This window comes from Ammospiza caudacuta, chromosome 12 (genome assembly GCF_027887145.1).
Source record: "Ammospiza caudacuta isolate bAmmCau1 chromosome 12, bAmmCau1.pri, whole genome shotgun sequence".
Classification (NCBI taxonomy): Eukaryota; Metazoa; Chordata; class Aves; order Passeriformes; family Passerellidae; genus Ammospiza; species Ammospiza caudacuta.
In genome coordinates this window covers 8,956,285-8,972,438 of record NC_080604.1, presented here as the reverse complement: position 1 = coordinate 8,972,438, position 16,154 = coordinate 8,956,285, and the positions used below count along the sequence as shown (strand labels likewise).

Genomic DNA, 16,154 nt, shown 5'->3' with positions numbered 1-16,154 from the left:
CAGCAGCCTGGGTTAGGCTGACAGCCAATGCTACACCCTTGAGGAAAACCTGAGCTCTACAGGATAAAAATCACCCTCAATGAAGTCACTGTGGAGTAAGAGGAGGAATCCCTGCCTGCTGCATGCTCTGGCAAACACAAAGCAAATCCAGTTCTGCAGGGAGCTCTGCTCTCATGTTCTAACTCAACCCAAGCTTCCACTCTTTCTTCTCCTGCACCAAACACAGCTCAATGCCAGTGTCAGAAGGAGCTGCTTTCTTTATTGGGTTGGGTGGAGGTTCTAGCCCCCAGACATGAGGGGGCTGCCAGGGACATTCTTGTGACACAGTTCACAAGTTTTGTGTTCATATAACCAAACTAAGCTCAGGCAAAGGATGCAAGTTTCAGTTCCATGTGTTAAAATGCCTAAGTCTTAATGACATAAAACCCCTATTCTGTATTTTCTAACGTTCAATCACCCTGAAATGAAATGCTCTGGGTGTCTCTCTGAAGATAACATCTTCTAAGAACAGTATTTTTCCCATGCTCCTTGGTCATTCTTCCTTCCTGAGTGCACAGACTGGATCTTTAGCTAAGTAATGTGGCTTCCAAGGGAAGATTTATTCCCACACCTGGTGAAACAGAACTTATTAAAACAACTACTGTAGGCCACCAGAAAGCCTGACTGGACTTTCTGAGCCCACAGAATTTTACTCTGTGTTATGCAATTCTCTTAAGCTAACTAAAGACAGTGTGGATGGCTCCTTGGCTTTCATGCTACACTTTTTCTAGAAGTGTTTTTCTTGCTGCAAATGTTATTTTTATGACTTTGAACTCTAGTTGTAATATCGTGGAGATTTTGTTTTGCAGTCCTAAAAACCCTTTTTATCTTGCATGTAAAAGTTATTATTCTGCATCACTTTTCTGCCTATATTCATACAAGTCATTCTATCAGAGACAGCAACATAAGAAGTACATGTTTTTAAAAGTTTTAGCTAAAAGCAAAGCATCCAATTTAATATCCTATATTACAACTAAAGGACTAGTTTAAAAAAAACCCTAAAGTGTAATTCCCTTGGAAAAACAGGCCCTTAGGCCACTTGACATTTACAGGGTTTCCCTTCAGTACCCTCAAAAGTACTGAATGAAATTATTGTAAAAAGCCAGCCTCCTGAGCATGAGGAATAAAAGAGGGCAAAAGATTTATCTATGTTTTAAAAAGGCTGTTTCAGCCTCATAAAACAGGGAAAATGGCAACATCCATTAATGTTTTCCCCAACAGCTGCTCTTTGAATTAAAACACAGAGGATTCTGTCACCAGGAGCCTTCTTCTCACAGGAGCAGTTTACTCTCTGAGGGCAGGAAAGTGTGACATGGCCAACTGAAGGAATCAACAGGATTATAAAACTGTAACTCACCTCTTGCTTCACTCAAAGGTTAGGAAGGGACTGTAAATAGCTGAAGAGAATAGCAGGTGGTTTTCTTCCTCTCTTGCAAGAGATAAGGAAAGCCAGGCTAGATAATGCAGGAACTGCAGGGTTTATTAGGTCCCTAATAACCATGTTTTTCACTAATTAACCAGTTCATTCACCCCAAGAGAAAGTCACAGGTATCAGCAAAAGTGCAAGAGCATTTATGGCTCCTATGGCTTTTGACACAAACTGGAACAGGTGGCATTGCTTTTATCTGCTCGTTTGCTTAAGGATTTTGCAGCATGATATCCAGCTCTGTTTTAAAGCTGTGTCCTCACATAAATAATTGTTCGAACAAGCACAGCATTAGTACTTTGAATTTGACATGCTGCAGCTTCCCGTTTAAAATTATATTATTCATTTATGTGCTGGACTGGGCTTTTTTTCCAACTTCAGGTTTCAGGTCTCTTTGAAACAGTATTTCTATTTTTATTTGGTCAATCAAGTTGAGCTTCTACTGATTTGTTAGAAAGACAAAAGAAGAAAAGAGGAAGATGGGAAAAAAGAAAGCAATAATCTTCCCATCTACTGGCCTGTGTCATTTTAATACCATTGTTTTAATCAGAAAAAAAGGCTCATGCCTCAAATCCCATAGGTCTTTGCAGATTTCTAGTAGAGATTCATGGTCATTATTTTAATTGAAAAATATTTTCCTAATGAGAGAAGAAGAGCTGAGTCTTTCCAGTTCCATCTTGCCTTCAGTCATTGAACAAGGAGCAGAGTCTGATAATAAACAGGAGAGCATACTCACATTTGACAGCTCAGCGGTTCTCTACATTGTTATGGGTGCAATTTCAAAAACACAAGTGGAAACCTGCAATACTGAGCCTCAAAACCAGCTTTGACCTCCTTATGCTCAAATGCTTCTGCAATAAAGAAGTCTGAACAGTCCTGCCTGAAAATCCAACAACTTTCACTGCCCTCTCAACTGTTTACAGCCTTTCCATCAGTTCCATTATCAGTAACTTTTTCTTCTTTCCTGTATGGAAATACAGTTAATACATCCCTGCCAAGCCATGTGGGCACAAACCCATAGCAAGGACTGTGGTGAATCTTCCCCTGCCTGTTGCATCTCTGACACTGTTGTTGATTTGGAACACAATGGCAATCAGAGCTGCCAGAAGAGACTTTCTTAGGAAATGGGAGTGAAACACATCACCCACTTAACACAGCAAAGATCATTTTGCTAAACTGAAATACAAATCAACAGGGTTTTAACAAACCAAGTTAACACAGTTCTCCTCTTTTAGGAAGGGATTTTCTAAACATAGTCCTAAGTTTTGGCATCAGAATAAAAAACTACCAGAAACAAATATACTTCCAGTTTGTAGCAAACTGCTAATCATTAACTGAAATTCACAAAGTCCCAATCCAATAAAAATGGTGCAGTGCATGATGTCTGGAATTATTTGAGAACAGCTTTCCATTTGCCTGTTTCAAAGTTCATTCTACAAAGGTACCAGTGGAAAGAAGTTGTTAGAGTTTGCTCTTTAGATCACATGTACTTTATGGACTGCTTGCTGCAGGCCTGTTGAGAGACAGAAGGCCAAATCTATTGTCCTTGTTTCCATGTGATAGCTTCTTTTAAGAGATAGACAGAAGTGTGTGACATTAATGCAGTATGTTAATACTTCCTATGATATAAATTCATGGATGAAAAATTCAGAATTTGCAAATAATAAAAAAATAGGAAGATATTTCACCATATCATAAGTGGAAAATAAAAAGAAAAATGAGAATTAAGAAAAATGGTACTGTATAAAAACCTAATTACTATGACATAATGCACGGTAGGAAGTTCCCTGAGAATGGGCTTGTAGCATTTCAGGTACACAAGAAATTGAACAGTTGAAGCAAAACAAAGAACATAAATGATAGCTGGGGGCTTTATTTATCCAATATGCAATCAGCAACTTCAGACTGTGATTTACCTGCTAGACTTGCTAAGAAATTTCAAAACAACTGCTACTGTTTGAGTAATCCATAGAGAATAAGTTTTTGCACTTACCTTTAGACAGAACAGCAGGATTAGCTTTTACTTTGCTGATGAATAAGGGCCAAAAGTGTCCCAGCTAAATAAAATCCTGGCAGCACTGCACAATCACCAATATTCATCTACCTGCTATTGCAAGTAAGCTCACAAAATGGTTAGTTAAAAACATAAAACAATCACCTGCAGGGCAATGGTGGTGTTCTTCGCAGGATATTTCCCCACCAGTCCTTGTTCTTTGCGTTTCTTGAATTTCCTAAAGTAGTCCTGTATCAGGAAGGTGGCATAGAACTTCCCCACGGTTACCTCATCATCTAAATGAACAGACCAGACAGATCTCTCCCAAGTCAGCACATTTAGCAATAGCCTGTACACTCACATCTGATTTGGGGGAAATGTGATGGCTGCAACAGGGACTATGCTGCCAACAATGGAGCCTGGCAGGGGCTCAAAAGCAATGTTTCAGCAAGCAGCTTTGTGCAGTCAGTTAAGTGAACTCATCCTAATAAAAGAGAAAATTCAATGCTTTACCAAGACTTGTGTACTTCTAAGTAAGTTTCTACCAAAACCATAAACCATTGTGTTTGTATATACATAGAAGCTGAAGTACCAGCTTTAGTTACTTAGAGTAAACAGATTTAATAAAATCTACTATGTCTGACATACATTGATGTTCATAAGAGCGACTCTGCCTTTTTTTGTCCTTGCTGAACCAAATTTTGTTGTCAGTGTATTTATTGACTCAGTTCTTTAATGCTGAAAGGAAAGAAAATAACTTCCATCAGTGAATTTTATACAATTCAAACAACAGGCAAACAGCCAGTGCAGTAAAATGTAGCATTTGTACAGAGTCACTGTTGTGAACAAAATCCAAATTTGAAAGTTTCCAAAGGCAGGTGCTTTGTGAGGACACCAACATCTGCTGGTTCATAGCAGGTTGAGAATGAATGGGGCTGTTCATGAGTCCATTGAATCATTCAGCTGGGCAAGTTTGATCTCTCAGTGACTAATGCTTGCCAGAAAACTAGAAATAGTTTTCTATTCAAAAACATTGCTTTTGTTGTCACACAGTTTTTTTTCCCTAGATTATCCGACATGAAGTTCCATTTCCCTTTCTGGTGTACCGTCCAATCTCCCCATGTTTTTCAGTATCCAGATGTAGATTTTGGCAACAGGATTTCTGGTTCCTGTAGCACATAAAGAGGGGCTGGTGTGGTTTAGGCATCAATGTTTTTCTGTCCAGTCATAACTTGACTGAGGATGAAAATCTAACAAGCCCAGACGCATTTTAACACACCTCTATTAGAAATTATAGGCTTTTTCTAAACATTTGATTAAAATAAAGTGTCCGTGTATCTTATCAATAATATGTACCAATGTATCTCACTAAGGATAGTATTTGTAGCACTATTTTTACCTGTAATGACTGGGTTTTGTAATTTAAATTGACTTTCTTCTTTTAGTGACTTGCTCTCATCAAAGAGGTTGGGGAATTCATGTCCATTCAAAGGACAATACTTTTTAAATCTGTTTTTACCTCTCTGATAAAATTTATCTCAAAATGAAACCTCTACCATGCAAAATCATCTCCTCTCATTATAAGGTCTGAAATGGGCTGTATGTATGTGAGAAAGCACAACAGGCTTTAGCTGCAGTGAAAATGCACCCAGAATGTCTTCTCTCAGCAGTTTGTCTTTAAATATATCAAAACAAAAATAGTTATTACAATTGCTTCAAGAGATACTGGTTGGGAGACCAGTCTGTTGCAGGAATTGTCCTAGTGTATTAAAGAGCCTGCTCTGCCAAACTCTGACAACCCCTCAAGGGTCAGAGCCCCCCAGGCCTGCCAGGAAAGGAGGAACTAGCAGAAAATATCAAAAACACCTCGCAAGGAAAGCTCACCAGCCTATGGATTCCATCTCAGCAATGAAAACCTTTTTCATTGACTTCATGAATCTCATTAATAAACTTTTTGTGAACATTTGCTTTGATTTTCACCTGTAATCTTCCTTTGCAGCTCTTCAGGAGACTAATGGAGCATTGTATTAGGATGAGATCTCTTACACAGCATGTAATGCAAACTTGCCTTCCCTAGTTTAGACAAATCCACTGATCTGCAGCATAGCTCTGGTTTAACTCCCCAGATAAGCCTTTCCCCATCCCTCAGACCATTTCATTCCAAGTAATTGAACAGAGCTTTTAAGGAAGCGAGCTAGCAAATGGCTCCCAGAGAGAACAGGCACACAGAAGTGACAGACTGGCTGTGACACACACTGCTGTGGTGGCATTCAGCATGGTCACATCAGGCCACCACACTGCCCCACCACTGACTGTGCCTGAGTGACACCACCTGGGACACACGAGGGGGCAGAAAGAGCCCCCACTGGTCACTTTGAACATTCACCAATTGTTCATAAGCACCTCAGACAAAGGCACTGCCAGTTTGCTGACTGTGCCAAAGGCTGGCTGTGTCCCCAGGGTGCCTGTCCATGTCACAGGCACAGCCAGGGGGACTGCAGACACGAGCACACAGGAGCTGCTGCCTGGCCAAGGGGAGCCATCCTTGGGCTCTTTTCTGGGTCACACACAAATAGCCAGGTACAGACAGTCATAGGAAGGCAGCTAAGCATAACTGACCACAGAACAGACAAATCACTAATTACAGTTAGTGACAGCAGTGGCAATTACTTCAAAAGGAAGCTCTTGGAAGAGGCAAAAGGTACTAGGAAGCCTTAAATGGATTTGCAGGAGGAGACTGGGAAGTTTAGAGAATATAGGTGAGTTCTTAGTGAGCTTTATGTATTTCTCTTACTCTCTAGTCTCATTCATTCATCAAACATTTGACTGACATTCTATGCTTTTGCAAAGCAGTTTCACCTTTCTGTAATGAAAATGTATTGCTAACTATTAACAGTCTCACTGAGTTATAATAATAGTTAGTTTATCAGTACTAAGAATTAACTGTTTTTCTCCAGTGCATCTATTTATCATCTAATGGGGGGAAAGCACATGCTGTACAGATTTCTTTCATTCTGCTCTGGAGACATGGCTGTGACACACAAGGACCCAGCATTCAGTAATATCAGCACAAGTAATACTGGAGCAAACTACGATAAACTGCACCTCTCAATAATTTTAAGGGTGAGTGATTTTAACATATTGAATTTGAATGGTTTTTTGATTCATACTGAAGGGAATTTTCCACCTCTTGGGAAATTGTTATTATCAGCTGTCACAGGTGTTAATTCATAGACAATTTTCCATTGAATATTAAACATCAAAACTAATTTCTACTGTACTCTAAGCTATTTTACACTCCTATGGCATATGAATGTAAAATAGCTGTATTCCTCTTTTTGTCTAGGTGGTTACAATATTTTCAAGTAAATCATAACAAGGTCTACAGAGGAACAAAGTAAACTGGAATTGAAAACTCATAAATCTGCAGGAATTCCCAACCCATCCTGATTTTACTGGCTTGCCAAAGCCATCCTATTTCCTATCAATTGAGCACATCCAGTTTTTCAGCCTTCCAGCTACACTGAAGAGCTACATTTGCAGAATAAACATTTAGCAATGAATTTTAGTATAGCTGAAAATAAATACACAGCTTATACTCAGCAATGAAATGAAGCTGAAGTTAAGAGTGAATCACTAGGTGGGATTAGTTCTAGGAATGTCATCTGTACAGTTCTTTGTCAGATTGATTTAGGCAGGCAGAGCTCGCTATTCTGAAGCATGCGTCTCTATTTCAATAAAAATGTAGGGGAATAAAGTTGGCAAGAGGCAACACTAATTCCATGCCACCACCCTAAAACAGAATTGCTTCAGAATATTCGGAAAGACTCATAGTTGAAAGGAACAGAGGCTGCAGAAAAAGCTCAAGCACAGAGTTACAACAATAACAAAGCGATTCATCTATGCCATGCAAGCACTTAGGTGTAAGGCTAAAAACAACAGAGTAGAACACAAAATTTGTTTTAAATGTGCAGTATCAGTTTCCCTTTGGAGAGTCAATTTAGCCAGATTTTTGGCTTCATCCACACCATTATCCAGCAGCCACCCCACCAACAGGCTGGCTCCTCCAGCCACAGAGCTGCTGCTGAGTGATGCCAAGAGCAGCGCAGGCTGTGCTCCTCCTCCTGGCACTGAGCATCCCCTTCCAGGGCTAGGGTTTGGAGTCTGAGCAGCCCTGGGAGCTGCCATAAGCTGTGAAGGTACAATAAACTTCAAGAAACACCAGGCGATTACACTGGATTTGAGGATTGGATGTCTGGGTAAATATACCCTGGGTATGAGTGACAGTGAGACAGATCCTGCACCTTTAAAACTTGAAAAAGCAGGTAGAAAACAGTCACCTAAACCTACACTAGAGCAAATTAATAAAAATGTATATATTGAAAAAGGCTAAATATATATATCAGAATATATATATTTACAAAGAGAGATACTGACATGTCATTTTATGGCACATAAGAACATTTAATAAATGTGCCTTGTAGTTCTCACAAATGTTTGGTGTCATTAGAATTCAGATATTTCTTTAAATGGACTACATTCATATCTCAGTCTTATCAGCATAAATCTGAACCATTGCCATCACCTGTGGAATGGCTCTGGTTTAAACAAGTGTAACTGAGATAATTTAGCTTTTTGCTTTATTAATTTAGCAAAAAAAAATTTAAGCTGGCAATTCATTATTTTTCCTCCCAGAAGTATTCAACATATACAAGCAAATAAGCTATAATGTAGCATAGTACAAAACATGGTGTTTTGCTCAATGCATTGAAATCAAGCTAGTTTATTTTGCTCAATGATTAGAAACCAATACTATATTTAAATCTAATAAGGTGGGTTTTTTTCAAGCAAGAAAATCAGCATAACATTTTCCTTTCTCTCTCACTTTGACATAAGTTTCACTTATCAATCCTCTATATATTGCCTATTGCAGTAGGATATCATTGCCTCAATATTAATTTTGCTATTTTTTGTTGTCCTTAAGTCACATTATAATTGCAAAATTCAGCAGTTTTATTCCTTTGGTTGCTGCCACTCTAGAAAGACCAAGAAGCACAGAGAACAGCACACGGCAGAGTTTATCGGACTGACCGCCAGCGGGAGGGACAACTTGGTCAAGCAATTTCATGCTCGTTTTCTTCCATATTTTCTTTATGACTGCTCTAAGTTCTTCATTGGCTTGCTCCAGGTTACCTGTAGCAAGGAAATGGCAAAACAGAGGATGGTAATTATGGTTATCAGCTGCAGTGAATGATCCTTTGGATATTAATGAGGTATATACAATTAAAGACTGTGATAGAGATCCTTTGGAGCAAGCCCATGCTCTGTGATATAGCAACAATGCCACAACTAAAGAGAAAAAGGGCATAAGACAGCAAATTCCTGGTACTTTCAAATCCAGCTCTGGAGCAGTGCAAAGATCAAAGGTGAGTTCCCAACTTTGGCCTCACTCTGTCACTCCTTCTGCTTAAATTGTCCAAAAAGTGATGACTTTTTCTTTACAAGCCACTTCTTCCTTGAAGCAAAGCTGAGCCTTTATTTACTTAATCACAGTAATTACTCATTTGTACAGGTTTGGATGTTTAAACAACTTAGTGAGCAGCATTTCATCTCTTGCATTGTTCACACAGCAATGCCTGAGGTGCCTTAATCTGTTTGTTACTGCCAGCAGAACCCAGAACTGAAAGCAGTAAAAGATAACAAAAAAACTTGAAAAATGTGTAAAAGTAGAAAGATCTTTGAAATATTCTACTACCTTTAAAAACTTTTCCCTCTTTACGTAAATGAGAGAAATTCATTCAACCCAGCCAGAACTGGCCTCAACCAGAGTGGGAATGTTGTTCTCAAGTGTGCAAAATTTGCACCACTGTGGGATCCAAGGTACTGAGCTAGAAGGTCAGAAAGGAGCAGGAAGGGAAATTATTTGGGCAGGAAGGGACATTCATTCATTTCTTGCAGTACAACTCCTGCTATGCCAGTGCTGCACATTTTTTTCTGATCAGACAAAACCACAGAATAATTTCTGAAGTATCTTGGGCTCTGGCCCCACTATCCCTTTCCTTTCTTTTTCTAGCAAATCATTCCTACCAACAGTGAATACAATCCATGACCCAAAAGCAAACCAGATTCAGTGAGACCAAGGCAGTCCTACTCAATGAAATAAATAAATTGTCACTTTTCCTCATTGTGCTTTCTGACAAGGGCAGTGAAGGCTTTACAGTGAAGAACCTTACCTTCTGTTTTTATCTTTAGAGCAGTCCTAACCAAAGCAAATAAAGTAGCATTGAACATGACAGTCCCATCACTGTTCAGTGGCATATTCATGGCTACTAACCTCTGAAAATGAGAAAAGGAAAACAAATGTTGATGCTGCTTTCTTTGGAAAAAAAAAAACAACTCCTGTAATGATAATTTCTGAAAAGCTGATGAGTTCAAAGAATAGTATTACTGAGAGGAACATAAATTATGTAAATTCTTCAAAACAAAGTTGAGTTTTCTATCCTACCTGTGTATAATATGCAGTAATTAAGAACAATTTGCTTCTTTTTGATTTTAATGACATGTATGCTTATACACAAGTTAAAAGCGTACAGAAGATTTCTTGAGCTATTTAATGAGCTAACTTTCAAACATTGAAGCCCAGGTTTTGACTGAGTCCCACTGTGCCAGTACTAAGGACAAAAGCAGTTATTGAGGGCACCCCCTCCAGCTGCAGTTGTGTCCCTGGCTTCCCAGGGGTTCCTCATTCTCCATAAAGAACCAGAGCGCCAGGTCTGAACTGTCCCAGCCCATTCATTCCTCAGCTAACTCCTCATTAATGTTATGCCAACTTATGCCAACTACTTAGAACTGTTGGGAAAGGAGCTTTTCTCTTTGGGTCAGTCCGTCCTTGCACAAGAGTTGTCCTTCTAGAGCAGCTTTGCTGTGACCCTGACCGCCAAAAGGACACAATTTCAGCTATCAAAATCTTTTCCTAATGTCTGACTTGGAATTTTTCTATTCTAGTTTAAAAACATTGCTCAATGAATAATTGATGTTAGCATATAGACAGGTAGAAGTTTTCTTTAAGTATGCCTTGTGACATTGAATTCCAGCCCAGAGGTTTACATGTCAACTTTACCTGTTTATAAAACAGATATACAAGGAACCCAAATGACAGCACTTTGTATCAATCCTTCAATTAACAGGTTTGATCTTATTCCCAATCCTATTCCTAAAATCTCAATATCCATAATTCTGAAGCCATCAAATAATGTAACAATCATTCAGCTCCTTTGTATTGCTTTTCAACTTTTACATTAAATGCCACTAATCCTTATCAAAATTACACATTTTGCCTGAAAGATTCTATATAATTTTAAATTCCCATTAATTTTCTGTTTTCTCACTTGCTGCTACATATTGTTACCCACTGTTATTCACTCCAGCCTGGTCTATCCCCTTGCAGCCAGACAGAATCAGGTGGAACCCACCTTGCAGGCCACTCGGTGAGGGCACAACTTGCCAAAACCAAGCGGTGGCTGAATCCTTCTCAGCAATGTCACCACATCCAGGTGCTTTATCCTTCCCCTAGAACAACACACATCAGTGAGCAAACATCCACTCCCAAAATATGCACCCTGCTCTGCTTGTTTTTACCAAATAAATTATGTCAGGGAAATGATCTAACTTACTTTGCTTCAGGGTCATATTCTGACCATATTCTTTTGAATTCATCCAAGTGATGGGGGCCCAGAATAGACCAGTCACGTGTCAAATAATCAAAATTATCCATAATGACGGCCACAAATAAGTTTATAATCTAAAAAAGAAAATTAAAAAGTAATTAAGAACAATCTTCCTTGATTATTTTGAATTTTTATCAATTTAATATGTAGTAGCTTAAGAACTCAAGTAAATCAATAGTTTTTGGCAAATATCATCAAATATCACTGAAAATATTTGCATTTAACTAAATGGAAGTCTATCAAGTAATGACATAACAAGAACATGGTATTTTAGAGTACTCAATATTTTGACATAGGCTACAACACAGTTTTGTTTCTCTTCCTCAGTTTTGCAGATCCCACTACATCAAACTGAAGAATGGATCCAGTACACACATTATGACACAGTGTGTATCTCAGGAATAGGATTCAATTTCAAGACAATACATTTTGTTAAAACAGAAGGTGATACAGAGCAACAGAACATGTGTTTACATCAATTCACAGAATTTTGTTGGACCACTCTCCTTTTGCAAGAAAATAATTACTGTGAATAGAACAAATCAATCTGTTTATACCAGACACCTGCAATGAGGAAAAACATATTTCAATGATTATTTCACAGCAAATAATCCATTTCTGCCACAGATTAGGGTGAAAGGTCACTGTTCACATCTCATGTGCCACACATGAGGACACTTGTAGAGATGCAAATCCAAATTCTGACAAGTTTAAACAAAAGAAACAGCGTTACTACTCAGTCATGGGAATTGCAGCTCCATTATCAATGAATATTTAATAGTACCATTGAGAAATGCATGAAATAACAGCTATGAAAAGACTGCTAACTCAGCTTTCAAACGTGCAGCCAACCACCCTGCACACATATGCAGTCAAAAGAAACCCTCACCATGGGAATTCAGAATCACAGAATAGTTTGGGTTGATAAGGATTTCTAAAGGTCATCTACACTCATTCCCTGTATTCAGCTGGATCAGGCTGCTCAGGGCTCTGTCCAACCTAACTCTGGATATTCCCAGGGATGGGGAATCTACCATCCCTCTGGGCAACCTGTGCCAGTGTTTCACCACTCTCACTGTAAAAAATCAATTTAAGACTCTGTATGGAAAAAACATAACCTTGCCAAAATATTTTGAATATGGGATTTTCAGTCATTCTCTCAACACTCTACTCTTCATTCAGAAGAAACCCAAAATTTCAAAGCTCATTGCTGTTAATAAGCACAAACTAAACTCACCAAAAATGCACAGAGCATGTAAAAACTGATAAAATAAATGATGGCAAAATTGCTTCCACATGTGTATTCTTCCCCAGGGTTATAATCAGATTCTGGATCACAGCGCTTTCCAGGCAAACATGCCAGCATGATTTCCTGCCAGGCTTCTCCAGTTGCACACCTTCACAAGACCACGAAGATAAATTCAGCATTATTTGATCAAGATTCATTCAAAATTAATTTGTTACATTCTGTACACATGCATACAAGAACAAATGTGAAGACAGACTATGAACATTTCAAAGGAACTAATTAAAGAAAAGTGTAGAGCAAGTTTTAGAACTGACAAGCATAATCTGACATTGCAGACACAGTTTATAAGATAATGTATAAAGGCTTGCATATAAAACTGTAACCCCAAACTGTGATTTACAAGTTAAGTACTTATTGCAGTGGAGATACTGTGTACAAAAGCAGTGTTGTGTATGAAAATCAGTCATAAAATTTCTAAGTACATATTTGTAAAAGATGAACTTTCTCCTGTGTTTGAAGAAATGCCTCTCTCTAATTGCTGCTATTGTTTTTTTTTTTCACAGTTGCATAAAGCCTATGTGCAGTCCCACAGTTTAAAATTTTTCAAAGACAATTACATAATTAAGACATCTTTAGCTGTGTTCATTACCTGGTGTCAAAGGCATAAAGGGACTTAGTTCTCAGTGGGTGATGCCTTTGGTGCCAGGAATGTCCTGCCAGTCTTTCCAGCCAGGTGAGTAACAATGCACAGGAGCTGAATTACAGAATTTCAGGCAAGAGACAGCTCAAGGCCGTCACCTTTAGAGGCATCCCTGTCCCATGTCATTCTCTCCTTGCTCCAGGACATTTTGAAACACTCCTGTCATGTGTTTGTCTTATTCTTAAATTCTCCAGAGATGGAAATCCCATAATCCTCCCCACCACCATGCAGATTTAGCTGCCTTCACCATCAGGAAGCTTCTCCTATTGCTCAATGGGTATTTCCCTCCTGAAAGTTACACCCCCTTCAGCAAATGTAAAGAACAGTTTATTTCTTTATGTTTGCAATAATTTTTCATTTCTTCAAGTTATCACACCAGTTGCACTTCTAAAGATGCCACCAGTAAGGGCAGAGCCTTTTGCATCTTTCCCCATGCTCAGGCAGGTTGATGTCTGGGTGCAGGTTTGGACTCTGAACACTGCCCAAGGAGGAGTTTCACAGGGGCTGAGAGGAGTTCAGCTCTGTATGAGCCCCTTAGAACCCTCTGTGCCAAAGGACACTCAGCCACAAACAGGAGGGGATTGTTGAGCTGAACTGATTCTCACTTGCAAACACATTTTGCACATTTTTCATAGATCAGTAAAATGGGATGCACTGAGTGAGAGTTAAGGTTTGCTCACCTGAAGAGAAGCAGCACAGCTTGGGGGAAAGTCTGAAAGTTATTGTTTCTGTTTATTTGATTGTTGTCTCTCATGGCCACTTTTCCAAATACCTACAATAAACCAGAATTTTGACTCTCATTCCAGTGACCCGTGCTGTCAGAGGATGTAGACCCTGAAATCTAAACTTCCTTCAGGATGCATGAAATATCACGAAAACACTTTTATTACACTTTAGATTTTTCATTATATATAAGTGCAATAAATATATCACATAAACAAGGAAAAAAAAGGCAGCACACCAAGTTCTTCTCTTGTGTCTTTTGGAATTTCCTGAACAAGAAAATCAGAGCCAAATAAAGATTTTTCCATTACTCTGAAAGCTCTGCCTTATACATAACACAACAATCAAAGGAATGCTTCAATAAGCAACTTAAGCAACAAGTCTTAGATCTGTACTGTTGTTTATTGCTAAAAAATCTTTAATTACCTGCATTCCAATGACAGCATAGATGAAGAACAGCATGGCTATCAGAAGGGCAACATAAGGCAGGGCCTGGAAAGGGACAGGTGCATTGTCCTTTAATAATCTCACACCATCATTTCTATTTCAACTTGCAAAAGTAATTTCTCTGTTCAACACAGACTTTTCCAAGGTTTTTTCTTCCTATGCAAGTGCTTAAAATGTTATTACCTGTCACTCTTAATACTTTGCTGCATGCAATGTGTATCAGCTTCATTGTATTTTAAATTACTTCTGCCAGCAATCCAGAGGGAAGGATCATCTTTAGTATTTTTAATTTTACTTTCATTACTGATTCTGACAACACAAAGATACTTTGTTCTATACAGTTGCAGAGTTTCATTAACTTCACATTAATCAGTTTCCAGGAGCAATGATTCATGTATCTATTTCACTTATGAAATTGGTTTTATGTAAAATATCTGTTAAATTCTTCTTTTCCAGTCATCTAATAAAAATGTGTGGAAGCATGAGATCTATGTATGTCAAACCTATCACAACTCTTTTAAATATGCCAAATATTTTTCCAGAAGTACCATCGAAATCTCACAGTAACAGCTGATATTAAATGACAAAGAATGACCCTCAGACTCCCAGAAGTAATTGGTGAAAATAATTTTGGCATTGGTATGCAAATATATTTAAATATGTCCTTATTGATAAGATTAACTTAAAAAATATTTTTGTGTTTTACAGGGTATTCCTTCATATAATTTGGTGTATAAATGGCTGTAATTATAAAGCAAATTAAAATAACTTGTGCTAACCTGAAATGACTTGATAAATGTCCAGAGCAATGTTCTGATTCCTTCTCCTCTGCTCAGCAGCTTCACCAACCTCATCACACGGAAAAGACGGAAAAAGGTGATGGAGATCCGAGCGCTGTCCTCAGAGTTCTGAAGAGCATCAGGAGAAGTCAAACCAAATACAAACTCAAACATGCAACACTTCCAGAAAAACAACATAAAATGCAAAGGTGGAAGAGGTAAGATTTGGAAATGTATCTCGAAAGCCTGTTCACCTTGATAACCATGGTATGAAAGGAAAAATTACATGCTGAAAACACAGGACCTGTAGAAATGCTTCACACACCACATGCATTTCCAAGTTTTCTGGTTTGTTAATAGGATCATATTGGGTTTGTTCGTAATAGACTCCAATAGAACACTGACAATGGATGCAAACCACTGCATAACACCTTTGCAGTCAGACAGGAATGAAAAATACAGAAAAACTTGGTGGAAAAAAGACATGGTAAAAAGAATAAACTCAAGTATAGGTAAAACCACTGGGGTCACTTTACTGATCTTACCCCAGACTCATCAGTTGTGACTGTTTCAGTTGGCTTTGGCTTTAAGAAATTAAGAACATTAAATATTAAAATCAAATAAAATATAAAAAAAGTTAAGTTAGCTTAACCATAAGCAAAATTAAGAACATTTTTTAATTTCTAAATGAGAATTAACGTCTTTCAACTACAATATATGTCCTGAATAAAACATTAATTCCCTTATTAAACCATCCTCTTATCTGTTTGTGTTGGCTGACTCATAATAAAAATTGCTGGTATAAAACATATTTATAAGATTCAATGGAAAGTAAACACAAAATAAAAGATCTGCTCCTATGCAGGCCAAAAAAGTTAGTCATCAATTTGCACAGGTTGTATGAAATCATAGCAGGAAGCCCACCTAAAACTAAAGAACAAAACTTTGGGGCCAAACTAGCCTTTCAAGGTCCTTTTCTGCTCTGCCCTTTTTGAAGATTAATGACTCCATCACTGGAATCTAACCAGAGTCAGGTAATTTGTGTTTGATACCACAGCAGCAGCTCCCTGA

The 16,154-nt window shown here is 38.3% G+C and overlaps 1 protein-coding gene across 1 annotated transcript in view; it reads right to left on the bottom strand.

Moving 5' to 3' along the window:
• Positions 1 to 16,154, bottom strand: part of CACNA1D (calcium voltage-gated channel subunit alpha1 D) — a 168,920-nt gene that overhangs the window by 17,675 nt on the left and 135,091 nt on the right. Inside the window, exons 33-42 of the mRNA XM_058812735.1 lie at positions 15,629 to 15,667; positions 15,084 to 15,212; positions 14,284 to 14,349; positions 13,815 to 13,906; positions 12,423 to 12,582; positions 11,132 to 11,259; positions 10,931 to 11,027; positions 9,692 to 9,794; positions 8,550 to 8,651; positions 3,624 to 3,754 (exon numbers count right to left, since the gene is read on the bottom strand). Coding sequence (XP_058668718.1) covers positions 3,624 to 3,754; positions 8,550 to 8,651; positions 9,692 to 9,794; positions 10,931 to 11,027; positions 11,132 to 11,259; positions 12,423 to 12,582; positions 13,815 to 13,906; positions 14,284 to 14,349; positions 15,084 to 15,212; positions 15,629 to 15,667 — 1,047 coding nt within the window. The remainder of the gene's footprint in view (positions 1 to 3,623; positions 3,755 to 8,549; positions 8,652 to 9,691; positions 9,795 to 10,930; positions 11,028 to 11,131; positions 11,260 to 12,422; positions 12,583 to 13,814; positions 13,907 to 14,283; positions 14,350 to 15,083; positions 15,213 to 15,628; positions 15,668 to 16,154) is intronic.